The sequence below is a fragment of the Dipodomys merriami genome, unplaced genomic scaffold (assembly GCF_024711535.1).
Source record: "Dipodomys merriami isolate MVZ:Mamm:240054 unplaced genomic scaffold, mDipMer1.0.p SCAF_1, whole genome shotgun sequence".
Lineage (NCBI taxonomy): Eukaryota > Metazoa > Chordata > Mammalia > Rodentia > Heteromyidae > Dipodomys > Dipodomys merriami.
In genome coordinates this window covers 850,259-877,078 of record NW_027202270.1, presented here as the reverse complement: position 1 = coordinate 877,078, position 26,820 = coordinate 850,259, and the positions used below count along the sequence as shown (strand labels likewise).

Genomic DNA, 26,820 nt, shown 5'->3' with positions numbered 1-26,820 from the left:
TCCCCCCCACACTGCCGTGTCCCCCCCACACCGCCATGTCCACCACACACCGCCACCGCCGTGTCCCCCCCACGCCACCGTGTCCCCCACACACCGCCACCGCCGTGTCCCCCCCACGCCACACCGCCGTCTCTCCCCCACACCGCCACCCCCATCCTCTTAACCCAGTGGTGCATGGCTTCTGATGGAGAAGGGCCGCCCTCCAGGCTCTGCTTTTCCGGGTTGGAACCTTGTTGCCCTGGTGACTTGGCCCTGTGTGGTGGGTATGTCATCAGCTGGACTACAGGACAGCCAGCAGACAGTGGCGCGCCCAAGTGCAGCCAGGCCTGCTGTGGAAACAAGGCTCGAGGGTCTCCTGAAGCCAGCCAGGCCGGCCCGAGTCTCCCGGAGCGCCGGGCAGAGCCTCCTGGCTCCCGTCTGCAGCTCTGTGTGCCTCCACACAGCGCTCCCTCCAGCACCCCGGGGCCGCCGGCAGCGGCATCCACACACCATGTGCCAGGCCCTCCCGCAACAGCACAGCGAATGTGGCAATTAGAAGAAGGATCAGGACCTTGAGCAAAGTTTGTGATTGGCTGGAAGGACCCTCACCTTGGGCAGATTTAGTGGCAGGACCAGGAGGACCATGGCTTAGTCCAGGGCATGCTGTGCCATCACCGTGGGCAGTGGGTGACCCAGCTTTGGTGTGCAGATTCTGCAGGAAAATAGGCTGAAGCAAAATGTGGGGCGAGGAGTTTGCATGGAAGGCGGAAGTAAAACCTACGTGGCAGAAGTCTGCCGTGGGTGCGGGCCCAGCTCCACTGTCCTGCGGGGGACTTGGGACCCTTGAGGCCAGCCTGAGAATTCCTCAAGTGTCCTCCAGGCCAGCAGGCCTCCTCTCCACTGCCCCTTCCCTCCCAGCACATCTCTTCAGACAGTAGCCCCGAGGAAGGCTGAAGTGAGCCCCTAAGGAGAGACTCCTGGGCTAAAAGCTTCCAGGAAGGAACCTTGGGTGGCCTCAGGCTGGCCTCTGGAGAGACAAGCAGGAGTAGTTGGCTGCAGGCTCTCAGTGTCCACTTGAAAAGCAGCTGCTACATGGCATAAACAGGTCTGCTGTGCCATCCAGACCCCATCAGTCCCCAGCTCCAGCACCATGCTCACCGGGGGCACAACCAGCTCGCGGGCCACAGGCACCTGCTCAGTGTGGTGAAGGAGACGCCGCCGGGAAGGGCTGAGAAGCGGGGATGCAGCTCACCCACCTCTAGAGGGCGCTGCGCCCTAGCCCCGCACTGAGCACCGTCTCAGCAAGTCCAGCTCGCAAGCTCCCACAGCCTCCTGGACCACATGAAAATAGAGCAAGCCCTTGAGATGCCGTGGCTCCTCCCAGGTGGGTGCACTTGTCCACACCTGCCCCTCCCCTGGGCCTCTGCGTACACCGCGTAATTTATGAACAAGACAGTTGTGGAGGCTCAAAGTCCAAGACCAAGGCCCAGGGGAGTTGGTGTCCGGGAAGTGCTTCCTGGTTCGCGTGGACTCTTCACTGTGGGTGAGGTCAGGGCGGGCTGACGTCTGCTTCCTGGCTCACCGTGGACTCCTTGCCGAGTGCTCAGGGGTGGGATGCTGGGGAAGCCCTGTGGGGTTCTTTTTAGAGGGGCGTTGGCCCCGCTCAGAGAGGCTTCACTCACTAACACTGGCTCTTTGGGGTTAGTGTTTCAAAATGTCCATCTTGGAGAGCACCTTTGGGGTGACAGCGCCCCTGTGGTCTTGAAGTCCCACCTCCCATGTCCCTTCACGGCCCTCAGCCCGGCTGGACCACAGCTGCCCTAGTCAGGACACAGGACTCCCTAGGAAGCATGGTTTTGCCTTCCTGTGGTAGCCCAGCAGTGTCCAAGATGAGGCCCAGCCCTGGGCTCGGGGGACCGCCTCCCTGGTGGCGGGAAGAGGTGGATGGTTCTGGTAGATCCAGGCAGGCAGGCTGGGCGTATGAGGGCAACACCTTCCCAGCCACCTGGGCAGACTTGGCCCGTTCCCTGGCCAGCTCTTCCCAGCACGACTTCCTGCTCAGAGCCAGCGCCGCCTGTGAGGCCAGGCCCGCCCCGCCCTGGCTGCCCGGCCCTGCGCCTTCTCCCTGGGCCCGGCTCGTCCTGGGCACACAGAGCTTCGGGGGTGAGTACTGAGAGCCCTGCAGGGGCCCGGCCGGGGCAGAGACTCATGGGCACAACAGGGACAGCAGGGGCTGGCCAGGGCAGGGCTTCTGATGAGCGCTCTCTCTCTCTCTCTCTCTCTCTCTCTCTCTCTCTGTCTCTCTGTCTCTGTCTCTGTCTCTGTCTCTTTCTCTCTCTCTCCCCCGCTCTCTCCCCTCCCCTCCCTTCTGTTTCTTTTGTCTTCCCCTACCCCTACCTCTCCACCACCTGCCTCTCTCTGCCCTCATAACCATGCTTTGCTAGGTATCCTATGTATGAGTAAGCTGGGTTTGTGTATCAGACCAGCTTTGCGGTCACTGGAGGTGAACGTTGGAATGAATCGCTGGGGTCCTCACCCGGCGCAGAGCCTTGTGTTCGGCCCTCCGTTGGGGGAGGGGCTTTTCTGGTTTGAAGGGACAGGAGCAGCCCGCCGTGTCCAGAGCTTCCCAGGGAGCTCACGTGGAGGCTGCGGGGCTCCGGCTGGTGGACAGCCCGGGGGGCCCCGGCCAGTCCTCTCTGGCCCCTGAGGAGTACAGGCAGTGTCCGCGGTGTCCACGTAGCGTGGCCGTGGGTCTGCACCGGGATCACAGGGCGCGCCGACTCGGGTGTGCGTGGCCTCTCCGGTCAGGGAGCCCAGGCTGCGGCAGGGGACACGTGCCCCTCTGCAGTGGGTGAGGAGGCCACCCGGCAGTGAAGGAGCCTAGTTCCCGGAGGGTCCCAGGGCCTGGCTGGTGGGGCAGGGCAATCCTGGTATTGTGCCTGTGTTGCTGTCCAGGTGACGCAGGCTTGTCCTTCATCCGTCAGGCCCAGAGCGGGCGCTGAGCAGGAGAGACACTTCCCACCACCCCCCGTGCTCCAGTCGCACAGGGCACACATGGGTGGCAGGCACCCCGCCCAGCCCAGCACCGTGGATGTGGCCGAGACAGCCGGCGCGCCTGCCGTGGCCCGCACAGTCCACTGGAGAGGGCCGTCCGCACGCAGGTAAACCAGTGGCAGTGGACAGTGACGCCGCAGATGGCCAGCGGGTCAGGCAGGCGCTGGGCATTCAGCAGGTGGACAGCACAGGCTGTCCGGGCTTGTAGAGCGTTGGCATGCAAGTGGAGAACAGAAGCCTCCAGGGTGCGTAAGGTGGGGTTGGGTGGGAGGGATGGAGACAGAGGAGAGGCCAGCATGGACGCAGGAAGCGAAGGCAACAGGATCCGTAGCATCTGTGTGTGAACGTGCCTATCACAGCTTCCGGTGCTTTCTCAAGCTCCCTCAGCCGTGGTTAGCGGGTTGGAGCACACACACTTTGCACTTGTCCCCAAATGTTTCTTCAGGTTTGCAAATGGTGTAGTTTTGTTTGTTTTCCACTTACATTGTCACTGGTTTCAGAAAATGCAGTTTTAGTATATTAATGCAGTATCCTATGTAGATTTTTCTTTTTTTTTCTTTGGCCTGGGCGCTGTCCCTCAGCTCTTCAGCTCAAGCTAGCACTCTACCACTTGAGCCACAGCACCACTTCCGGCTTTTTTCTTTTTGCTTATGTGGTGCTGAGGAATCGAATCCAGGGCCTCATGAAAGCAAGGTGAGCGCTCTACCATTGAGCCACCTTCCCAGCTCCCTATGTGGATTTTTCTAATATGTTTTTTAGTGTATGGATTCTTCTTTTGTTTTCTGGCAAATTCTTTAATATTTTCCATTTGTAGAATTGTATAAGAGGTGACATTTAAAACTTAATGGATTTAATTTGCTAGTGCGTGTGTGTGTGTGTGCGCGCGCGCGTGTGCATGTGCGCGTGCGTGCATGTACAAATACCGATGCATGAGTTCAGGGAGCTCTCCCTGACAGCTAGACTGGTGCTCTATCACTTGAGCCACAGCTCCACTTTTGGCTTTTGGGTGGTTACTTGCGATGAGACTCTCACAGACTTTCTTGCCCAGGTTGGCTTTGAACTGCCATCCTCAGATCTCAGCCACCTGAATAGCTAGGATTATAGATGTGAATCACTGCATACAGCTACACGGTACCTTTTCTCTTCCCTGTGCTGAGGTCAATCCAGTGTTAATATGCCTGTCAGAACTTCCTTATGATCTTTATAACTCTCTTCATTCTTTTTTTTTTTTTTTTGCCAATCCTGTGGCTTGAACTCAGGGCCTGGGCACTGTCTCCAAGCTTCTTTTGCTCAAGGTTAGCACTCTAGGTCTGGGAATGTGGCTTAGTGGTAGAGTACTTGCCTATCATGCATGAAGCCCTGGGTTCGATTCCTCAGTACCACCAAACAGAAAGAGCCAGAAGTGGCGCTGTGGCTCAAGTGATAGAATGCTAGCCTTGAGCAAAAGAAGCCTGGGGACAGTGGCCATGCCCTGAGCTCAAGCCCCAGGATTGGCAAAAAAAAATTAAAGAAGGAAGGAAAAAGATTAGCACTCTACGCCTTGAGCCACAGCCCCACTTCTAGCTTTTTCTGTGCATGTGGTGCTGAGGAATGGAACCCAGGGCCTCATGCGTGCTAGGCAAGCACTCTGCCTCTGCCCCACAGTCCCCGCCCCTGCTCTTTTATGCCTTCTTCATTTTATATTTATATTGTGCATCTGACACACAGCATATTATCATGTCTTGTTTTTTCAATCCAGTTTGATCATCTTTGTCTTTTTAAATTTTTAATTGTCATTATAAAGATGATATACAGAGGGGTCATGGTTACACAAGTCAGGTAGTATACACTTCTTTTTAGACAATGTCACCCTTTCCCTCTTTCTCTGCCAGTTTTTCCCTCCCATCCCTACATCTTTGTTTAATTGGATTGTTTATAGCAACTACATTTACTGCAATTACTGATAGGGTAAGAGAACACTTTGCTGTTTTCCTATTCTTCTTACCTATTTTTCATACCTTTTTTCCCCTGTCTTCTTTTGGGTTTATTCAATACCTTTTAATGTTACATTTATCTCTCTTCTGTCTTCTTTTGGGTTTATTCAATACCTTTTAATGTTACATTTATCTCTCCTCTATTGGATCATTTGGCAGGCATACCTCTTTGTTTTATCTTTTTTTTAGTGGAGTACCATCTTTTTTGGTCATTTTATTTTATTTTGTTGGTCGTGGGGCTTGAACTCTGGGCCTGGGCGCTGTCCCTGAGCTCTTCAGCTCAAGGCGAGGGCTCTACCACTTGAGCCACAGCACCACTTGTGGTTTCCTGGTGGTTAATTGGAGGTAAGAGTCTCACAGACTTTCCTGCCCATGCTGGCTTTGAACTGCAATCCTCAGATCCCTTACAAATAAAATAACAAGACAAAAAGAAAAAATAAACCTTAATAGCAAGAAAGAAAAGACCTCTTGTTTCCATTTCCTGGGGTTCATTTCAATAATTATTATATATGATCAGATGCACATGGGCATTGCCCCTTTGTGTTACTCTCCTAAGAGTATCCTCCTTTGGTCTCATTGTGTGTGGATGCCTAGAGGTCTGCATAATTTATCATGTCCCAGTCTATTTAGATATAACTTTTGCATATGAGAGAAAACGTGCCATCTGTTTCTCTGAGCTCGACTTACTTCACATGATTTATTCTAGGTCCTTCCTTTTCCCTGCAAATGACTGTTGTATCTTTTTAATGATTGTTTGGGACTTATGATATGCATATTTTACTTATGATAATTGGTTGGAAACAGGAGGGAGAGGTAGACTCAGACCTGACACTCAACTACCTGGTTTGACAACAGGAGGGTTCAGTCTCTGAGCTGCAGAAGTGTGGGGTTTGGGGTGAAGGGAGGCTGGGGATGGGGTCAGCTTGTCATAATCGCTCCGACGAGCTTCTGAGGTGTCTGAGAGAGGACAGCTGGTGGTTGGATGGGTGTGACCTGCACGCAGGCCAGAGGCTGGGCCTGCGCTCACAACCTGAGGCTGTGGGAACGGGGAAGGCAGAAGCTGCTAGTGGAGAGTAAGTGTAATGAGAGCAGAGTCCAGCCCAGGGAGCCCTGGCATTTCAGGGACCCCAGGAGCAGACAGCGACTGTGAGAGCTGAGGCCAGAGCGGAAGCTGAACCAAACCCACGGCTTCATGGCTGCCTCTGGGCTGCAGGATCGGAGCTTCAGGGAGGATGCGCGGGGTCCCCAGAGAGGGTCCTGCTCCTCCCCAGCCCTGCGGTGGTGCTGTGCGTCCATTTATGTCTACTGAACACTTCACTAGAACAGTGCCCAGGACGGGCTCGGCCTGAGAGGGAGTCGTGGTGAGCAGGGCAGGGCATCTCGTGGCACGGAGCCCAAGGGACTCGAGGGGGGCAGGTCCAGGGTCTTCCGGGAGGGCCCTGTCTAGGGCGTGGGGAGATGGGCCCTGGGGGGAGGACTTCTGCCCTGGGGACTTTTCCAGCAGAGCCTGTCACCGTCTTCACAGTTCCGGGGCCCAGGAATGTCGCCCAGGAGCAGGGCCCGGCCCCGGGTGGCGCCTGCGTCCCTGTGCTGGCATGCTGGGAGCTGCCCCTGCGCGTGGGCAGCATGTCCCCATCTGCAGTCCCGGCTGCCGGAGAGCTGTGACCGTACAACCTGCACACAGCCTTGCCTCACCCCGTCCACTTCCTGTAACTGCAGCCCTCACCCGAAGTGACCTGCTGCTGACCTCAGAGGAAGAGGAAGCAGAGGAAGGAGAGGAAGGGGGTTTTGAGAAGGGGAAGGGCTATGCAAATAGGATGGGAGGGGAAGAGCCAGCGCACCAGGTGGGCAGCGGGCCCTGGTGCCTGCAAACTCCCTGTGGGACAGCGGGGCTGCCCTTCCCATGGGAACTTGACAGGAGTGTGCATGCAGCTGTGTGTGTGCACATGTGTACACACACATGCACGCGCACTTGTGTTTATCTGTGCATATGTGTGTCTGCCTGCCTGTAGGTATATGTTTATTGTGTATAGTTGTGTACACCTGTATATATGTGCTTATGTGTGTTTGGGTGTGAGCACGTGTGTGTGCTGTGGGTCTGGTTATATGTATAGATGTATGTATGAGTGTATATGCCTATGTGTGTACTCTGTGTACAGTGCACGTGTGTGTGCACACATACATTCTGTGTGTGCAGGGCATATTGTACAAATCCCCCCACAACACCAGGCAGCCTGGAGCCCAGTCACATCCGAGTCACCCCTGCCTCCATCTGGGCAGCCTGGAGCCCCTTTTTCCAGGGTCTCATGCCCTTTGGCCCCTGGGTCCCTTCTGACCTCTGACCCTCAGACACTTATTCCAGGACTGGAACATCTGCCTCTGCACACGGCCACAGTGTGAGCACGTCACAGGCTCTGTGGGGGAGGGGGGGAGGGGAGGAGGGAGGGGAGGGGGGGAGGGGAGGCGGGACAGCCACAGTGTGAGCACGTCACAGGCTCTGTGGGGGAGGGGGGAGGGGAGGAGGGAGGGGAGGGGGGGAGGGGAGGCGGGACAGCCACAGTGTGAGCACGTCACAGGCTCTGCGGGGCGGGGGAGGGGAGGAGGGAGGGGAGGTGGGGGGAGGGGAGGGGAGGAGGGAGGGGAGGTGGGGGGGAGGGGAGGCGGGGGGAGGGGAGGTGGGACAGCCACAGTGTGAGCACGTCACAGGCTCTGCGGGGGGGGGGGGGGAGGGGAGGGGAGGGAGGGAGGGGGGGAAGGAGGCTGGGGGGGGCCATCCCCGTTCTAACCTTTATGTTTGGGAATTTCAAACCTTCACACCCAGAAGTGCACACTGTCCCCGTGTTTGCCAGTGATCAGGTCGTGATGATGCATCTCCCCCTCTGTCTACCAGACCCTGGATCCTTGCGCCTGCGCAACGCCAGCTAGGCAGGCAGGTATTCTCAAGTGCGGGAAGCGCAGCCACGCACGCCTGGCCAGGGTGCCCGGGGGCCATCCCTCCGGTGCCCTGCGCGGCCTCTGCCCTTGCTGCCTCTGTATGTAGCAGACCGCGCCTCTGCTTGCCTGGGCTGCCTGGGCTTCCTGCCTCGGCCTCTTTCATGACTGGTTGACGGGCCCGAGCCATTGCTCCCAGCTTCTTGGCTCACTTTATGCCCAGGCCAGCCTCAGATCTCAATCTTACTGATTTCTGCTTCCCATGTAGTTGGGATTACAGGTATGGGCCACCACCTTGGCTTACTGTGCACATTTCTTAAAGAACAGTATGGCAGGCTTCATCCAAGGGGATGCCTCCATGACTCTTTCCTAAGTTAATTTTTTTTGTCAGTCGTGGGGCTTGAACTCTGGGCCTGGGCGCTGTCCCTCAGCTCTTCAGCTCAAGGCGAGTGCTCTACCACTTGAGCCATGGCACCACTTCTGGTTTTCTGGTGGTTTATTAGAGATGAGTTTCTCATGGACTTTCCTGCTCAGGCTGGCTTTGCACTGCGATCCTCGGATCTCAGCCTCCTGAGTAGCTAGGATGACAGGCGTGAGCCCCGGCACCTGGCTGAAAATGGTTTTTCTTAATGGCATGAAGCCCAGAGGAGTCTGGTCGGGGTAGGACGCGTGTGCAGCCCTCCGGGGTCTGAGCCGAGGCCTCTTTCCTTGTTTGTGGTGGAATCTTGCACCCAGCCCGGCCCTCCTCAGCCCCTCTGGTGGTTGGAAAGGCAGACGCCCCTTCCCCCCCCCCCCGGCAGTGAGACCATCCTGGCTGTTGCCCGGCCGGCAAATGGACCCCCAGGAACGCATACCCTCTCCTTTCCCTGCCCTGCTGTAGCATGTGGCACTTGTTCGGTGTGACCTTTGGGTGGGCCGTGGTCTGCCTGCCTGTCTGCTCCCACAGGGCCAGTGCCACAGTCCACAGCTCCCCTGGCAGGCCCTCCCCGGGGCTGCTCCCCTCTGCAGCCCTGTTGCTTGTCTCCTGCCCCGTGCAGTCTCCCGCGGCCTGCAGTGGGCTGCCTGCACCCGGCCCCCCGGGGCGTTACCGCCTGCGGTCGAGGCAGCCACCCCCCCAGCTACTGCCGATAAGTGCGTTTCCAGCGGAGGCTCTTGCTGTGCTCAGCCCTGTGTGAAGCCAGCAGCCAGGGAGGGCCGTTGGGGGACCTCTCCAAGAGACCTCCACGGCCCTGCCTCCATGTGCATGCCAGTCCCGTCCCTCCCCTTGCGGGGGGCGCTGGCTGGCTTGGGGGGGGTGCTGGAGGCTGGCCTGTGGCGACAGAATTCAGGGAGCGGGTGCCCTGTCGCTTCTGAGCCTTGGCACCGTCAGGGGTGCTGTACCTGGCGTTCGTTTGCGCTGAACCAGGTGCCACGTGCTGAGCTGCCCACAAGGGGCACGGAGGCCGGCAGCCAAGGCGGCCCCGGGGCTCAGCCCCTCGAGAGGCCACACGGAGCTGGGGTAAGAACAGACGGATGGCAAACCAAAGTCACCTCGGGCAGTGCTCACGGACACCGGCTCCGGCGAGCTTGGGGGAGGTCGGCGTGCGGCCCCAGCTGCATGAATAGGAGGACGCAGGAGCTGCCGCTGCACGCAGGGCACCGGATGTGCTGCACTCTGCCACTCATTAGGAAGCAACACAGCACTTGACTGTTGGGGTGTCAGGAGTGTGTTCCCCCAGAGAAGAGGTGAAGGCAGGCAGGAGTGGAGAATGGGGAGATCCTTTAACCACTGGAGAGGTCCTTGTTCCTTTAGGGTTTCCATGACAACAGCATCTGCATCTGGGCAGCAGTTCTGCCAGGCCTGGCCTGCAGGGAGCTCACAGCAGGTTCTCTCTAGGCCTGCGATCACAGCCCAGAACCACACCCACATTGCAGTCCCTGCACACCCTGCACACACTGCACACACTGCACACCCTGAATACACTGTACACTCTGCATACACTGTACACACTGCACACCCTGCACACACTGCACACGCTGTACACCCTGCACACACTGCACACCCTGCACACCCTGCACACCCTGCACACGCTGCACACCCTGCACACACTGCACACCCTGCACACGCTGTACACCCTGCACACCCTGCACACACTGCACACCCTGCACACACTGCACACCCTGCACACACTGTACACCCTGCACACCCTGCACACACTGCACACCCTGCACACGCTGTACACCCTGCACACCCTGCACACACTGCACACCCTGCACACACTGCACACCCTGCACACGCTGTACACCCTGCACACCCTGCACACACTGCACACCCTGCACACGCTGTACACCCTGCACACCCTGCACACGCTGTACACCCTGCACACACTGCACACCCTGCACACCCTGCACACACTGCACATGCTGTACACCCTGCACACACTGCACATGCTGTACACCCTGCACACACTGCACACCCTGCACACATTGCACACCCTGCATACACTGTACACCCTGCATACACTGCACACCCTGCACACACTGCACACCCTGCACACCCTGCACACACTGCACATGCTGTACACACTGCACACCCTGCACACACTGCACACGCTGTACACCCTGCACACACTGCACACACTGCACACCCTGAATACACTGCACACACTGCACACCCTGAATACACTGCACATACTGCACACACTGCACACTGCACACACTGTACACACTGCACACCCTGCACACACTGCATATACTGCACTCCCTGCACACACTGCACACTGTACACCCAGCACACACTGCACACACTGCACACCCTGCACACACTGTACAAACTGCACACACTGTACACCCTGCACACACTGTACACCCTGAACACACTGCACACACTGCACACCCTGCACACCCTGCACACCCTGCACACCCTGCACACCAGAGCCTGTGTGGCCAGGGGCAGACCTTACAGATAGGTACCACAATTTTGGGGAGCATCTGGGTTGTTTCCATAGCCCGGCTATTGTGAACAGTGCTGAAATGAACATGGAGGTGCATGTGTTCTTGTATCCTGGTTCATGATGCTCAGGGTAGATGCCTAGGAATAGTATTGCTGGGTCATAAGGGAGGTCAATATTTAGCTTTCTGAGGACCCTCCAGACTGCTTTCCAAAGTGGTTGTATAAGTGTACATTCCCACCAGCAGTGTAATAGGGTTCCTCTTTCTCCGCATCCCCTCCAGCATTTGTCGTTGGCTGACTTGAGGATGTGGGCCATTCTGACTGTGGTATCTCAGGGTTGTCTTTATTTGCATTTCCTTCACAACCAGGGATGGTGAACATTTTCTCAGGAATTTCTTTGCCATTTTTATCTCTTCTTCCCAGAAGTCTCTCTTTAGCTCCCTTGCCCACTCAATAATTGGCTTCTTAGATTTGGAAGGAATTGGTTTCTTGAGCTCCCCAGGAGTGGTCTTATGTAATGGGCAATTTTGAGTGTAAGCTGTTTTCCCAAGTGGGCATGTGCATTCCCACAGTGCAATTTGTTGTGTGGATATCAGTGACGCTCAGGGCAGTGTGTTCTGTTGTGTGGATATCAGTGTCTTTCAGGGCAGTGTGTTCTGTTGTGTATATCAGTGTCTTTCAGGGCAGTGTGTTCTGTTGTGTGGATATCAGTGACGCTCAGGGCAGTGTGTTCTGTTGTGTGGATATCAGTGTCTTTCAGGGCAGTGTGTTCTGTTGTGGGTATCAGTGACGCTCAGGGCAGTGTGTTCTGTTGTGTGGATATCAGTGACGCTCAGGGCAGTGTGTTCTGTTGTGGATATCAGTGATGTGCAGGGCAGTGTGTTCTGTTGTGTATATCAGTGTCTTTCAGGGCAGTGTGTTCTGTTGTGTATATCAGTGTCTTTCAGGGCAGTGTGTTCTGTTGTGTATATCAGTGTCTTTCAGGGCAGTGTGTTCTGTTGTGGGTATCAGTGACGCTCAGGGCAGTGTGTTCTGTTGTGTGGATATCAGTGACGCTCAGGGCAGTGTGTTCTGTTGTGTGGATATCAGTGACGCTCAGGGCAGTGTGTTGTGTTGTGTGGATATCAGTGACGCTCAGGGCAGTGTGTTCTGTTGTGTGGATAGCAGTGACGCTCAGGGCAGTGTGTTCTGTTGTGTATATCAGTGTCTTTCAGGGCAGTGTATTCTGTTGTGGGTATCAGTGTCTTTCAGGGCAGTGTGTTCTGTTGTGTATATCAGTGTCTTTCAGGGCAGTGTGTTCTGTTGTGGATATCAGTGTCTTTCAGGGCAGTGTGTTGTGTTGTGTGGGTATCAGTGACGCTCAGGGCAGTGTGTTCTGTTGTGGGTATCAGTGACGCTCAGGGCAGTGTGTTCTGTTGTGTGGATATCAGTGACACTCAGGGCAGTGTGTTCTGTTGTGGATATCAGTGACACTCAGGGCAGTGTGTTCTGTTGTGGATATCAGTGATGTGCAGGGCAGTGTGCTCTGTTGTGAGTATCAGTGACGCACAGGGCATCTACCCAAGGCTGCCCTGGGTCTCTCCTGATATCAGTGACGTGCAGGGCATCTACCCGAGGCTGCCCTGGGTCTCTCCTGGTATCAATGATGCTCAGGGCATCTACCCAAGGCTGCCCTGGGTCTCCTGAGAGCTGGCTTCCGGACAGCCAGGCACAGCCCTGCACCTGTGCACTGGAGGACTTTATTTTGCTGAGCAAGCACCTTGTCATGGGTGTGATGTGCCTTTAGCCTCCAGGACATTTCTCTGTACTCTGTGATCTTCTCCAGGCTGGAATTAGGAGGGATCTTAGGAAGTTCCTCAGGCAGCTGCAGATCAGCACCCCAGCCTTATGGTAGCAGATCGGCTACCACAGCCCCTCCACTTGTCAAGATGGACATGCCTGTAATCCCAGCACCCAGGAGGCTGAGGTAGGAGGATGGAGCCTGGAGGCTGAGGTAGGAGGATCGAGCCTGGGAGGCCAGCCTGGGCTACATAGACTGACTGTCTCAAAATAATTCAAAGAATAAAAATACGTGGACCATCTCCATATGCATATGTTCCTTTACTTTCAGTTAGAAATGTCTTCTCAAGGCAGTGGTGTCATAGTGTATAGAAGTGTTCTGTTCACGCGGTGGCAGGCTTCTTCTGTAGGATGAAGGACGTCTGAGGGCCGTTGGTGCTGCTCTGAAGAGTCAGCCACCCGCCCGCCCCCTGCGATGGCAGATGAGGGGTTTCTGGGACAAAGAGTCACCGTGCCTTGCACTCAGACCCTGCCCGGTTTGTTTCATCGTGGCTGTCAGTATGGAAGGACTATGTTCTCTCTGAGCTTGTAGTCATACTCGGGACTCGAGCCATCAGAAGAGCAGACATGGGGGTGTGAGAGCTTTGCGCACCTCCCCTGCGGGGTGGCTGCATCCTGCCTGGCCTCGGGGAAGCTTCCGGAAGGGCTGGCAGAGCTGAGGGGTGGGGCGGGGGGGGGGGAGCGGCGTCTGGAAGGGCTGGCAGAGCTGAGGGGTGGGGCGGGGGGGGAGCGGCGTCTGGAAGGGCTGGCAGAGCTGAGGGCAGACTCTGGGCGCTGCGTTTCTCGAAGGGCCGAGGGCAGTTGAGGGCAGTTGAGCACCACAGCCCACCCTGGGCGGGGCTGAGTCTGGCCGGCCTGGCGGGGAGGGGGACGTCCTTCCTGGAGAGACCCTCGCCTCTGCTCTCTGGCAGGCTGCTTGGTGGGAGCCGGGCCTGGCCCTTGGCCTTCCTCACAGCGGCCCCTCAGCCTGCGCGAGCCCTGCACGTGCTGCAGCTGCAGCAGGCCTGGGGGTGGGCAGAGGGGCTCGGTGGGCAGGTGGGGAGCTCGGGGGGGGGGGGAGCTGGGAGCTGGGGGTGAGGCCAGCGCCGGCTGCCCCCAGGGGGGCACGCTTCAGAAACCCCGACCATCTGTGGCACTGCCGGGCACTGTGCGGACGGGCACACTGCCGGGCACGTGGGGACAGGCACACACTGCTGGGCACTGGGTGATGGGCACACACTGCTGGGCACTGGGTGATGGGCACACACTGCTGGGCACTGGGTGATGGGCACACACTGCTGGGCACTGGGTGGGTGGGCACACACTGCTGGGCACTGGGTGATGGGCACACACTGCTGGGCACTGGGTGGGTGGGCACACATCACAGGGCACTGGGTGATGGGCACACTGCTGGGCACGTGGGGACAGGCACATACTGCTGGGCACTGGGTGGGTGGGCACACACTGCTGGGCACTGGGTGGGTGGGCACACACTGCTGGGCACTGGGTGGGTGGGCACACATCACAGGGCACTGGGTGGGTGGGCACACACTGCTGGGCACTGGGTGATGGGCACACACTGCTGGGCACTGGGTGATGGGCACACACTGCTGGGCACTGGGTGATGGGCACACATCACAGGGCACTGGGTGATGGGCACACACTGCTGGGCACTGGGTGATGGGCACACACTGCTGGGCACTGGGTGGGTGGGCACATACTGCTGGGCACTGGGTGATGGGCACACACTGCTGGGCACTGGGTGGGTGGGCACACACTGCTGGGCACTGGGTGATGGGCACACGTCACAGGGCACTGGGTGATGGGCACACACTGCTGGGCACTGGGTGATGGGCACACACTGCTGGGCACTGGGTGGGTGGGCACACACTGCTGGGCACTGGGTGATGGGCACACACTGCTGGGCACTGGGTGGGTGGGCACACACTGCTGGGCACTGGGTGATGGGCACACACTGCTGGGCACTGGGTGGGTGGGCACACACTGCTGGGCACTGGGTGATGGGCACACATCACAGGGCACTGGGTGGGTGGGCACACACTGCTGGGCACTGGGTGATGGGCACACGTCACAGGGCACTGGGTGGGTGGACAGGGCTGAGTACCCCAGGCTGAGGCCTTGTCCTCCGCTGGCAGGAAGCACAGGCTCCGGTGGCCCCTGTGGATGAGAGCTGGGTGGGGCAGGAAGGTCCTGGGTGCTAGGCAGGAGCCCCCCGGAGCCTCTTCAAGATGACCTCGGGATCCCCGGACCCCAGGACCCCTTGGGGCTCTCTCATAACCCCTCTGGGGCCTCCCAGAGTTCCCACAGGACCCTTGGGGTCGCCCAGGGTGACCTCCGCCCCTGTGTGGCTCCCACACCCCTTGCTTAGACAGCTATGGACCGGGCACCGCCAGAGGCCAGGGCGGCCACCTTAGGGACAGGTCTGTGCGTCCGCTCAGGGTGTGGCACGATGGCGGAGAGCAGAGCTGGGCGCCGCCCGCTGGGGTCGCAGTGACAGGGCGTGGGGTACCCGCGGCATCCGGCAGCACCCACAGGATGCGTCCGGCAGCCCCGCGCTCGGCGCTGGGAGCCTGGCGGGGGGACGGGTGGCTGACCGGCCGCCTTGCGCTCCCCGCCACCGGCCTCTCCTCCGGCTTCCTCCAGACCCGTGCGCGGTGGTCAGAGGAGCTCTGCCGGGGCAGGCAGGTGCGGCTGTGGCCGGCTTCCTGAAGCTTCCAAGCTGAGCCCTTCCTTTTGCCTTTGGCCGTGTCCTGTCAGGTTGGTCATTTTGAATCGGTCTGAGTGGGCAGCGCACATGTGTGAGTGCACCGGACAAGCCAGAGGAGGGTGGAGGCACCAGACCCAGCCAGGCCGGCCTCACGGCCCCTCGCCCGCCCTGCCACCCAGCTTTGTGGACTGCATGGGTGGCCACAGGGGCCCCGGGGCTGCTGGCTGCGGCCTGCGGTCTCCCTGCCCCGCACGGAGAGGGGCCTTGACTTCCCTGCTGGCCCCAGCCCGTCTCTCCCACCCACTCCCCTCCCCCCTCCCCCTCCCCTCTCCCCGCCCCTCCCCTCTCCCCGCCCCTCCCCTCTCCCCGCCCCTCCCCTCTCCCCGCCCCTCCCCTCTCACCACCACGCCTGGGGGGGGGGCGGGGTCATCCCAGGGGAGAGGAGGTCCAGCAAGCTTGGGTCCGGCCTTCCCAGGGCCTGGGGCAGGGCACATCTTTACAGCAGTCAGGCCCTGTCCCACCTTGTGTTGCTGACAGGCTCACTCAAAAACTTTCATTGTGGGATGGGGCTGGGAAGGTGGCTCAGTGGTAGAGTGCTTGCCTTGCAAGCATGAGGCCCTGGGTTCGATTCCTCAGCACCACATAAACAGAAAAAGCCAGAAGTGGCACTGTGGCTCCAGTGGTAGAGCACTAGCCTTGAGCTGAAGAGCTGAGGGACAGCGCCCAGGCCCAGAGTTCAGGCCCCATGAACATCAAAAAAACAAAAAACTTTCATTGTGGGGATTTGCAAATACACATAGAAGTCTAGAGACACCCCAAATTCCCATCAGCACTAATACTTCTGCTTCATCTGAGGTGACTCTACCTGTCCTCACCCAGGGCCACTGCACCCAGGATCCCGTCCCCACCCCAGCCAGGATCCCACCCCTATCCCCACCCAGGATCCCGTCCCCCACCCCCATCCAGGGCCACCCCTGTCCCAGCCACCACCCAGGATCCCGTCCCCACCCCAACCAGGATCCCATCCCCCACCCCCACCCAGGATCCCATCCCCCACCCCCACCCAGAATCCCATCCCCCACCCCCACCCAGGATCCCGTCCCCCACCCCCATCCAGGGCCACCCCTGTCCCAGCCACCACCCAGGATCCCGTCCCCACCCCACCCAGGATCCCATCCCCACCCCCACCCAGCATCCCATCCCCATCCCCATCCAGGGCCACCCCTGTCCCAGCCACCACCCAGAGGAAGCAGTACTGCAGTGCAGGGACTGAGTCACAGACATGGAAAGAGAGAGGACTCTGGTGGGGGCCTCCAGGGCTGACGGGGAGCAGGGCTGGATGCGTGCCTCCACCCTCCCCAGGAACCCGCCGGGGCGCTGGCAAGAGGCACCAGCAGCACCGTCCTGGCCCTGCCTGGTCTGGGGATGGATTTTCCTTTGCTAGGTTTGATACTCAGTGGTTTGGGTTGTGACTACTTCCTGGGGCCCTTGTGTCTGTGTCTGCGCCAGCTCCTTGCTCATCCTGTCCTGGGAAGGGCCGTGGGAGGGTGCCGCCTGGCTGTGCCAGCAGGAGGATGTGTCTCTGGTTTGCACTTTCTGTTCCTTTCCTCTAAGTGACACTCAAGTCTGGAAGTGGTGCTCAGGTGTAGAAGTGAGGCTCAGGTGTGGAGGTGAGGTCAGGTGTGAGGTAAGGTCAGGTGTGATGTCAGGTGTGAGGTCAGGTGTGGAGGTGAGGTCAGGTGTGGAGGTCAGGTGTGAGGTGATGTCAGGTGTGAGGTGATGTCAGGTGTGGAGGTGAGGTCAGGTGTGAGGTAAGGTCAGGTATGATGTCAGGTGTGAGGTCAGGTGTGGAGGTGAGGTCAGGTGTGGAGGTCAGGTGTGGAGGTGAGGTCAGGTGTGAGGTCAGGTGTGAGGTGAGGTCAGGTGTGAGGTCAGGTGTGAGGTGATGTCAGGTGTGAGGTCAGGTGTGAGGTGAGGTCAGGTGTGGAGGTCAGGTGTGAGGTGATGTCAGGTGTGAGGTGATGTCAGGTGTGAGGTGATGTCAGGTGTGAGGTGAGGTCAGGTGTGAGGTAAGGTCAGGTGTGAGGTGAGGTCAGGTGTGAGGTAAGGTCAGGTGTGATGTCAGGTGTGAGGTCAGGTGTGGAGGTGAGGTCAGGTGTAGAAGTGAGGCTCAGGTGTGGAGGTGAGGTCAGGTGTGAGGTAAGGTCAGGTGTGATGTCAGGTGTGAGGTCAGGTGTGGAGGTGAGGTCAGGTGTAGAAGTGAGGCTCAGGTGTGGAGGTGAGGTCAGGTGTGAGGTAAGGTCAGGTGTGATGTCAGGTGTGAGGTCAGGTGTGGAGGTGAGGTCAGGTGTGGAGGTCAGGTGTGGAGGTGAGGTCAGGTGTGAGGTCAGGTGTGAGGTGAGGTCAGGTGTGAGGTCAGGTGTGAGGTCAGGTATGAGGTGAGGTCAGGTGTGAGGTCAGGTATGGAGGTGAGGTCAGGTGTGAGGTGAGGTCAGGTGTGAGGTGAGGTCAGGTGTGAGGTAAGGTCAGGTGTGATATCAGGTATGATGTCAGGTGTGGAGGTGAGGTTAGGTGTGAGGTAAGGTCAGGTGTGAGATCAGGTGTGATATCAGGTGTGATGTCAGGTGTGGAGGTGAGGTCAGGTGTGAGGTAAGGTCAGGTGTGATGTCAGGTGTGATGTCAGGTGTGGAGGTGAGGTCAGGTGTGAGGTCAGGTGTGAGGTCAGCTGTGAGGTCAGGTGTGATGTCAGCTGTGAGGTCAGGTGTGAGGTCAGCTGTGAGGTCAGCTGTGAGGTCAGCTGTGAGGTCAGCTGTGAGGTCAGCTGTGAGGTCAGGTGTGAGGTCAGCTGTGAGGTCAGGTGTGAGGTCAGCTGTGAGGTCAGGTGTGAGGTCAGGTGTGAGGTCAGGTGTGGAGGTGAGGTCAGGTGTGGAGGTAAGGTCAGGTGTGATGTCAGGTGTGAGGTCAGGTGTGGAGGTGAGGTCAGGTGTGAGGTCAGGTGTGAGGTCAGCTGTGAGGTCAGGTGTGAGGTCAGCTGTGAGGTCAGCTGTGAGGTCAGCTGTGAGGTCAGGTGTGAGGTCAGCTGTGAGGTCAGGTGTGAGGTCAGGTGTGAGGTCAGGTGTGGAGGTGAGGTCAGCTGTGAGGTCAGGTGTGAGGTCAGGTGTGAGGTCAGGTGTGGAGGTGAGGTCAGGTGTGATGTCAGGTGTGATGTCAGGTGTGGAGGTGAGGTCAGGTGTGAGGTCAGGTGTGAGGTCAGCTGTGAGGTCAGGTGTGAGGTCAGCTGTGAGGTCAGCTGTGAGGTCAGCTGTGAGGTCAGGTGTGAGGTCAGGTGTGAGGTCAGCTGTGAGGTCAGGTGTGAGGTCAGCTGTGAGGTCAGGTGTGAGGTCAGGTGTGATATCAGGTGTGATGTCAGGTGTGGAGGTGAGGTTAGGTGTGAGGTAAGGTCAGGTGTGAGATCAGGTGTGATATCAGGTGTGATGTCAGGTGTGGAGGTGAGGTCAGGTGTGAGGTAAGGTCAGGTGTGATGTCAGGTGTGATGTCAGGTGTGGAGGTGAGGTCAGGTGTGAGGTCAGGTGTGAGGTCAGCTGTGAGGTCAGGTGTGAGGTCAGCTGTGAGGTCAGCTGTGAGGTCAGCTGTGAGGTCAGGTGTGAGGTCAGGTGTGAGGTCAGCTGTGAGGTCAGGTGTGAGGTCAGGTGTGATGTCAGGTGTGGAGGTGAGGTCAGGTGTGAGGTAAGGTCAGGTGTGAGATCAGGTGTGAGATCAGGTGTGATGTCAGGTGTGGAGGTGAGGTCAGGTGTGAGGTAAGGTCAGGTGTGATGTCAGGTGTGAGGTCAGGTGTGGAGGTGAGGTCAGGTGTGAGGTCAGGTGTGAGGTTAGCTGTGAGGTCAGGTGTGAGGTCAGGTGTGAGGTCAGGTGTGGAGGTGAGGTCAGCTGTGAGGTCAGGTGTGAGGTCAGGTGTGGAGGTGAGGTCAGCTGTGAGGTCAGGTGTGAGGTCAGGTGTGAGGTGATGCTCAGCTGGGATGGCCCCCCACCAGCACGCACATTGCCCCCACATTAACACACACACACACACACACGCACACAGGACAGCTCATACAGCAGGGCCGGCCCGTGGGCTCTGAGGCCTCTGTGCTGAGGGGGGACACCGTGGGGTGTGGGGTCAGCCTTTCCTCTTGCTCTGCTGCGGGGCGGGGCGGGCCTCTCCTGACGGGGTGGTCGTGGCGGGGGGGGGTGGGGGGCGTGCTGTGCAGCCGGGCCGCAGTGACGCACAGAGACGTGGCTCTGGGAAAGAGGAAGCCTGGCGGGCGGGGCTTGCTTTCAGAACAAGTGCTCGTTCTCATCAGATTCGCCGGCTCTCTAGATGCCAGCCGTGGCGGCTGACACCCCACTTCCCCCCAGGAATCCCCCACAGCCCCGGGCGGGTGCGGGAAGTGCTCTGCTCCCGTCAGCAGCCCGTGGGCCTGCCTGAGGCCACCGCACACGCTTCCCCCGCGCAGGGCCGGCGGCCAGGAGCGGCGGCCGGGATGGGCCACAGGTGGGAGCCGGGATGCTGGGGTCTTCTGGGGTGTGGGGCTGGCGCGGCAGGGACGGGGCCGTTAGGACAGGGGGAGGCTGGGGCAGGGGTGTCGTACAGGTGAGGCCGTGCCGGCGGGCTGCTTGGAGGATCCGTGTGCGGTCCTCCGTGGCCGGGGACGCCACCCCCCGGGCGTAAGTGCAGAGAACTCAGGGTCTTCTGGGGCTCTCGCCCACTGGAGACTGAAATCTATCCGTGGTGCCAGGCTGAATCTCCACGCCACAGGAAAGGACCCAGTGCCCTGGGGGAGCCGCGTGCGTCATTGTCTCAGTCACAGGCTTTGGTGAGCTCCAGAGCATTTCTGGGGCAGGGTCAGTCGCCCCAGGGCACCCACAAGGTTGAGGGGCTCCTGGTGTCTGCAACCCCACCCTCCGCCCCCATGCCTTCGTTAGTGGACCCGGTCCCAGGCTTGAAGAGCACTGAGGCTCTGGGGTCCCCCCAGGGGCGTGGGGGGCTGGGGAGGGGCTGGGGCTGTGAGGCTGAGGCTCTGGGGTCCCCCCAGGGGCGTGGGGGGCTGGGGAGGGGCTGGGGCTGTGAGGCTGAGGCTCTGGGGTCCCCCCAGGGGCGTGGGGGGCTTGGGAAGGGCTGGGGCTGTGAGGTTGAGGCTCTGGGGTCCCCCCAGGGGCGTGGGGGGCTGGGGAGGGGCTGGGGCTGTGAGGCTCAGGCTCTGGGGTCCCCCCAGGGGCGTGGGGGGCTGGGGAGGGGCTGGGGCTGTGAGGCTGAGGCTCTGGGGTCCCCTCTGGGGAGTGGGGGGCTGGGGCTGTGAGGCTGAGGCTCTGGGGTCCCCCCAGGGGCGTGGGGGGCTGGGGAGGGGCTGGGGCTGTGAGGCTGAGGCTCTGGGGTCCCCCCAGGGGCGTGGGGGGCTTGGGAGGGGCTGGGGCTGTGAGGTTGAGGCTCTGGGGTCCCCCCAGGGGCGTGGGGGGCTGGGGAGGGGCTGGGGCTGTGAGGCTCAGGCTCTGGGGTCCCCCCAGGGGCGTGGGGGGCTGGGGAGGGGCTGGGGCTGTGAGGCTGAGGCTCTGGGGTCCCCTCTGGGGAGTGGGGGGCTGGGGCTGTGAGGCTGAGGCTCTGGGGTCCCCCCAGGGGTGTGGGAGGCTGGGGAGGGGCTGGGGCTGTGAGGCTGAGGCTCTGGGGTCCCCTCTGGGGAGTGGGGGGCTGGGGCTGTGAGGCTCAGGCTCTGGGGTCCCCTCTGGGGCATGGGGGGCTGGGGAGGGGCTGGGGCTGTGAGGACTCAGCCACCACAGGCCTCTCACCTGGACCGCAGTGCAGAATCAAAGTGGAGCCTGGACTTGGCAGGGGTGAAGAAGAGGCCAGCTTGGGGTGCTGGCTTCTCTTCCCCTGTTAGCCACACACTTCCCGGGCAGGAAGCGACAGGCCCCCAAGTCCTGGTTTCCCCAACCCAGAGCTCCCTGGCCCCTTCTCCAAACTGAGCTCCGGGAGCTTAAGAACTGGCTGTGTGCAGACAAGAGGGAGAGAGGCCAGCCGGCCATCCCAGGCAACAGGGAGAGAGGCCAGCCGGCCATCCCAGGCAACAGGGAGAGAGGCCAGCCGGCCCATCCCACGCAACAGGGCTCCGGGTCCTCACAGAACGCCTTGTGCCAGGGGCGCTGGTGGGCCCTGGGTTCTGGCTTCCTGACACAGGGGGAGGGGTTGGGGGCAGGGCTCTGGGCAGGGGAGGGGTTGGGGGGCAGGGCTCTGGGAAGGGGAGGGGTTGGGGGCCCAGGGCTCTGGGCAGGGGAGGGGTTGGGGGGACAGGGCTCTGGGAAGGGGAGGGGTTGGGGGGACAGGGCTCTGGGCAGCGGAGGGGTTGGGAGGCAGGGCTCTGGGCAGGGGAGGGGTTGGGGGGACAGGGCTCTGGGCAGGGGAGGGGTTGGGGGGACAGGGCTCTGGGCAGCGGAGGGGTTGGGGGGCAGGGCTCTGTGAGCAGGGTTTTTCCAGGCGTGGTGCTGCTGAGCGCTATCGCAGGTTTGAACTCTTCCCTAGTTCAGTGTTTGTCTCACTACAATGGGACATTTTAAAGACTGCATTCGATTTTTCTTTAAACTTTCTCCCACAGGATCCTGGGCCGTACTGAGGCCAACCTGAAAGTGATAGCCAGGAATGGGGCCCAAACCCCTCCTCCCCCTCCCCCATGCCACCAGGGGACGGAGGGCCCAGGGGACGGAGGGCCCAGGGGACGGAGGGCCCAGGGGACAGAGCCGGAGCCAGGGGACAGAGGGCCTGGGGGACAGAGCCGGAGCCAGGGGACAGAGGGCCCAGGGGACGGAGGGCCCAGGGGACGGAGGGCCCAGGGGACGGAGCCGGAGCCAGGGGACAGAGGGCCTGGGGGACGGAGGGCCCAGGGGACAGAGCCGGAGCCAGGGGACAGAGGGCCTGGGGGATGGAGGGCCCAGGGGACGGAGGGTCCGGGGGATGGAGCCGGAGGCAGGGGCCGGAGGGCCCAGGGGAAGGAGGGCCCAGGGGAAGGAGGGGCCGGGGGACGGAGCCAGAGACAGGGCTGAGCCCTTCCAGCATGGTGGGGAGGGATGAGGCTGGCAGGGCCAGGGGTGGGGGAAGCTCCTTTGGCCTCAGGTGGAAGTGGGGTCTCTGGTGACGTGGAGCCCTTCCCCAAGGTGAGCCAAGGGCCATTCTACCCAGCATGGCAGCCTCCCGGGCTCCTGTGGGATTTCCAGAAGGTTCCTGGGGGTCTGTGTTCTGGGTAGCTGTGGCTGTAGTGCGGGGCTGAGCGCGCAGGTGCAGGAGAGAAGGCAGAGTCCTTCCAGAAGGAGCGTGGGGGGGGGGGGAGGCCACACGGGTGAGCAGGCGCGTGGCGCTTCTTGCAGACGAGTGTGTCATTAGGGTTTAACAGATGCAGAGTCTAAAGAGACAGAATCCAATTAGATGGAATGTTCTGGCTCCAGCTGGCTCCTACCATTTCCCTAATGGACTGGGGGGCGGGGCTGGAGGTTCCCTGGGGAAGGTAGAGGACATGAGCCAGGACTCACCGTGCTGCCGCCCGGGGGGGGGCCTCTCCCTGGAGGGAGGAGGATGGAGCCCCCTCCCGCCCCCTCAGCCTAGAAGCAGGGAGGCCGCGAGGGGAGGCCTGGGGAGCCAGGACCCCACCTCCACCCTCACGCCCGTCCTGGGTCCGTCAGAGAATGGGCTGGGCCCGGCCAGCGTGCGGGCTCCGTGACCCTGCCGATCACTTCCTGGCCTGGATTCCAGGGGGTCCAGGCATCCCCCATGAGGGGTGGCGGCTGGCTGGCTGGGGGTGAGCCGGGGAGTCCACAGTCCAATGCTGTGCCCCTGCCGTGCCCTGGACCTCAGCCCCCTGCCCACAGGGAGCCAGGGGCAGTGTGGCCAGTGAGGGTAGCCTTGCTCCTGAGGACACCTGGGTGAGCAGCAGGGGTCAGGCCTGGAGGGGCAGCGTGGCCCTGACTGTGGGAGCCCATGTCTGCGTTGGGGCAGTGGCCTTGGAGGAGCCTTGGCTGGTGCAGGGGGCTGAGGCTGCGGGTCTGAGCGCTGTGGCTGAGCCCATGTCTGCGTTGGGGCAGTGGCCTTGGAGGAGCCTTGGCTGGTGCAGGGGGCTGAGGCTGCGGGTCTGAGCGCTGTGGCTCCGACGGGGGGAGAGGAGCAAGGGCAGCAGAGCTCTCGCCGCAGCCGCTGCCTCCGAGGAAGGCCAGGCAGAGCGGGGGCAGCGTCCGTCCAGCGGGGGCAGCGGCCTCCTGCAGCCTGGGTGGGGGAGGGCGGGAGGATCGCGGGCCTGGCCTCGGGCTCCCCACGGGCAGCGGCCGGCTGGCTGAGGCTGTCCGGGACCTGCCCCCGGGCAGCTGAGCTCTGGAGGGCTCAGCCTGCCCGGCCGGGCTGAGGGGGACATCGCGCCCCTTCTGAGTGGAAACGGTGCGAGGGGCGGGTGGCCGCACTGTGGGCTCCTGGGCCTGCCGGCCTCTCAGAAGGCTTGGCTCTCCGACCGCCCAGGGGGAGGGCGGGTGAGAGGCCCTGAGGGTGACTCTGAAAGGCGGTTTGGGGTGTGAATGGGGTGGGGCTCACCCCTTCCTAAACCCCCGGCCCCGGGGGAGGGGCAAGACCTAACCCTGGGTTGTTTCTGCAGCCCCAGGACAATGAACGACACCTGCGACTACGTCACCTGGTCCTCCTCGCTCAACTACGTCTTCCTGGCCTACTCGGCCACGCTGCTGGTGCTGGGCCTGCTGCTCAACGGGCTGGCGCTCTGGGTGTTCTGCTGCCGGATGCGGCAGTGGACGGAGACTCGCATCTACATGACCAACCTGGCTGTGGCCGACCTCTGTCTGCTCTGCTCCCTGCCCTTCATGCTGCTCTCCCTGGACCACACGTCGGACACCCCGCTGTGCCAGCTGTCCCAGGCCGTCTACCTGGTCAACAGGTACATGAGCATCAGCCTGGTGGTGGCCATCGCCGTGGACCGCTACGTGGCGGTGCGGCACCCGCTGCGCGCCCGCGGGCTCCGCTCCCCGCGCCGGGCGGCGGCCGTGTGCGCCGGCCTCTGGGTGGCGGTGCTCGGCTCTCTGGTGGCGCGCTGGCGCCTGGGCGTGCAGGAGGGCGGCTTCTGCTTCCGGAACCGCGCCCGCCAGCAGTTCGGCAGCACCGTGATCTCCTTACTTGGCTTCTACCTGTCGCTGGCCGTGCTGGTCTTCTGCTCCCTGCAGGTGGTGGCCGCGCTGGCCCGGAGGCCGCCCGCCGACGTGGGATGGGCCTCCAGCAAGGCCGCCCGCATGGTGTGGGCCAACCTGGTGGTGTTCGTGGTCTGCTTCCTGCCCCTGCACGTGGCTCTGACGGCGCAGGCCGCCCTGAGCCCCACCTCCTGTGCGGCCCGGGTGGCCTTCTCCCAGACCTTCTCCATCACCAGCAAGCTCTCCGACGCCAACTGCTGCCTGGACGCCATCTGCTACTACTACATGGCCAAGGAGTTCCAGGACGCGTCCTCCCTGCCCGTGGCCTCTGGAGGCAAGGCCCACAAGAGCCGGGACTCCCAGAGTACGACCCTCACCTAGCCTGTGTGCGGCGCGGGCCGGGGCGCCTGCCGCCGGGGAGACGCCCCGACCCAAGACTGGTGCTCTCCAGCACCCCGACCCAGGCCCAGGCCCGGGGGTTGCATCTGCTCCCTTGAGAAGGGAGCGGAGCAAAGGCCAATCCCAAGGACTCAGGACAGGGTCGCGCTCCTGCCAGCCTGAGCAGGCGGGCGGTGGCTGGGGGGGGGGTCCTCAACTGCAGGCTTTAGTCTGCGGAGTAAAGCTGTCCACTGAGTCGGTCCTGCGGGTCCCCGCGTCTGCTGGGCTCTGTGGGGGGTGGTCAGGTGGCTCAGAGGGCCGTGCTCTGCAGGGCTCCCCTAGACTGTGCAGGAGTGCAGGGGCGCGGCGGGGCCCTCTGCCAGGGCAGGGGAGGCACGCAGGGAACCCGTCCGTCCTGTCAGCTTCCCGTGGTGGCGTGACAGCCGGACTGCACTCAGATGCCCTGCTCGTTCTGTGGGGTGAGGGCGGAACCGCGTCACTGCGCCCGCATGGCCGGTGCTGGTTACGGGCTGCCGAGCCGGGGCCTGGCCTGGCCGCGGCCAGCTTCTGCCCAAAGGCCCCAGCGTAAATATTTGTCTCGTGTGACCCGCCCACCGCTGCTGGAGCACGGGCGTCCCTGATGCAGTCACAGACCACACACACACTGAGAGGCAGCTGGGCCCAGAGGGCTGTTTACAAGACGCCGCGGCGGAGCCCACCCAGCGCACGCCCGGGATGCTGTCCCCAGACTCCGGGCCTCTCCTTTGCGCTCATTCACTGACTCTTCTACACGAGCCCGCCGTGTCTGCACGGCCCCTGACCCGCAGGGGACCCCTGCCCCGATGGGCAATAGACGTATCACAGCACAAGTATTCGGTCCGTGTGTGATAAGTACAGGCTGTGCGGCCCTGAGGGCTGGACTCTTGAGGTCACAGGGTCCCCCTGGGATCGACCTTCTGGCCTGTGCCGGGAATGGCCGGCCCAGGGTCCTGAGGTGTCCTGGGAATGCGCTTGAGGTGATCGGTGGCTCCACGGAGCAGTCAGGAACGCTGAATGCACTGCCCACAGGCTGCATGTGTACCAGGCGCAGGCCAGTGAAATGCCCAGGGCAAGCAGAGGCCCAGAGGCCCTGTGGGAGGAGTCACAGCATGGTGGGGAGGAGGGTGGGCGTGCAGGGATGTGGGGAGGGTTGCAGGGCCCAGAAAAGAGCTGCTGGCCAGGCGCTTGCAAGCTCCCTTCCTTACGAGGGCGGTCCGGAGCGGGGTGCCCTCCACCCTGAGCCTGTTCACCCCGGGGTGTGGCCTTGCGTGGCAGCTCAGGACGTCACTGCGTTTTCTGAACGGCCAGCAGCACTGCGCAGGTGTGCAGGTGGGTGGGGTGAGTGGTGGTGGGCAGCCCAGGGGAGGGCGCCGCACTGCAGGCGCCCGGGGAATGGAGGAGGGCCTGACTGCAGCCCCGTCCTTGGAGGTAGCGGGGAATCACTGGTGTGAAGGTCCAGATTCTGCCCGGGCGAGCCAGCTGGGCTGTGGGAGAAGATGGGTACCAGGAGCGCACATGGGGGCCTGGCGTCCTGGCCTGGCCTCCCGGGGACGCCCCAGCGTGGGCATTGCGGCTCCCAGAGGAGCACGAGTGTGCTCCGTGCTGACCCGGGCTCTGGCGGAAGGCGTTTATTGATCATCGGGAAGTGGTCGCTGGTGGGCCAGGAAATGGTCAGGGTCTGCAGTGTCTGTGTCGGCTGAGGGCTCTGGAGACATGTCCCAGTACCCAGAATTCTGATTTGTTGTGGGGGTAGAAAGCAGGACAGTATCAAGCTTTCCAGAAGATTCCAG

The 26,820-nt window shown here is 61.3% G+C and overlaps 1 protein-coding gene across 5 annotated transcripts; it reads left to right on the top strand.

Moving 5' to 3' along the window:
* The first annotated feature begins 1,296 nt into the window (after nt 1-1,296).
* Nucleotides 1,297-26,164, top strand: Gpr35 (G protein-coupled receptor 35). Of its 5 annotated transcripts, none has more exons than XM_070007282.1 (2): nt 1,297-1,363; nt 24,073-26,164. In XM_070007282.1, the coding sequence occupies exon 2, from the start codon at nt 24,083-24,085 to the stop codon at nt 24,992-24,994; it is 912 nt and encodes a 303-aa protein (XP_069863383.1). In that variant the 5' UTR covers nt 1,297-1,363; nt 24,073-24,082; the 3' UTR covers nt 24,995-26,164. The 5 variants fall into 5 exon arrangements, with proteins under 5 accessions (XP_069863383.1, XP_069863210.1, XP_069863127.1 ...); XM_070007109.1 differs by lacking the exon at nt 1,297-1,363 and adding an exon at nt 2,067-2,142; XM_070007026.1 differs by lacking the exon at nt 1,297-1,363 and adding an exon at nt 3,095-3,140.
* Nucleotides 26,165-26,820: the final 656 nt, after the last annotated feature.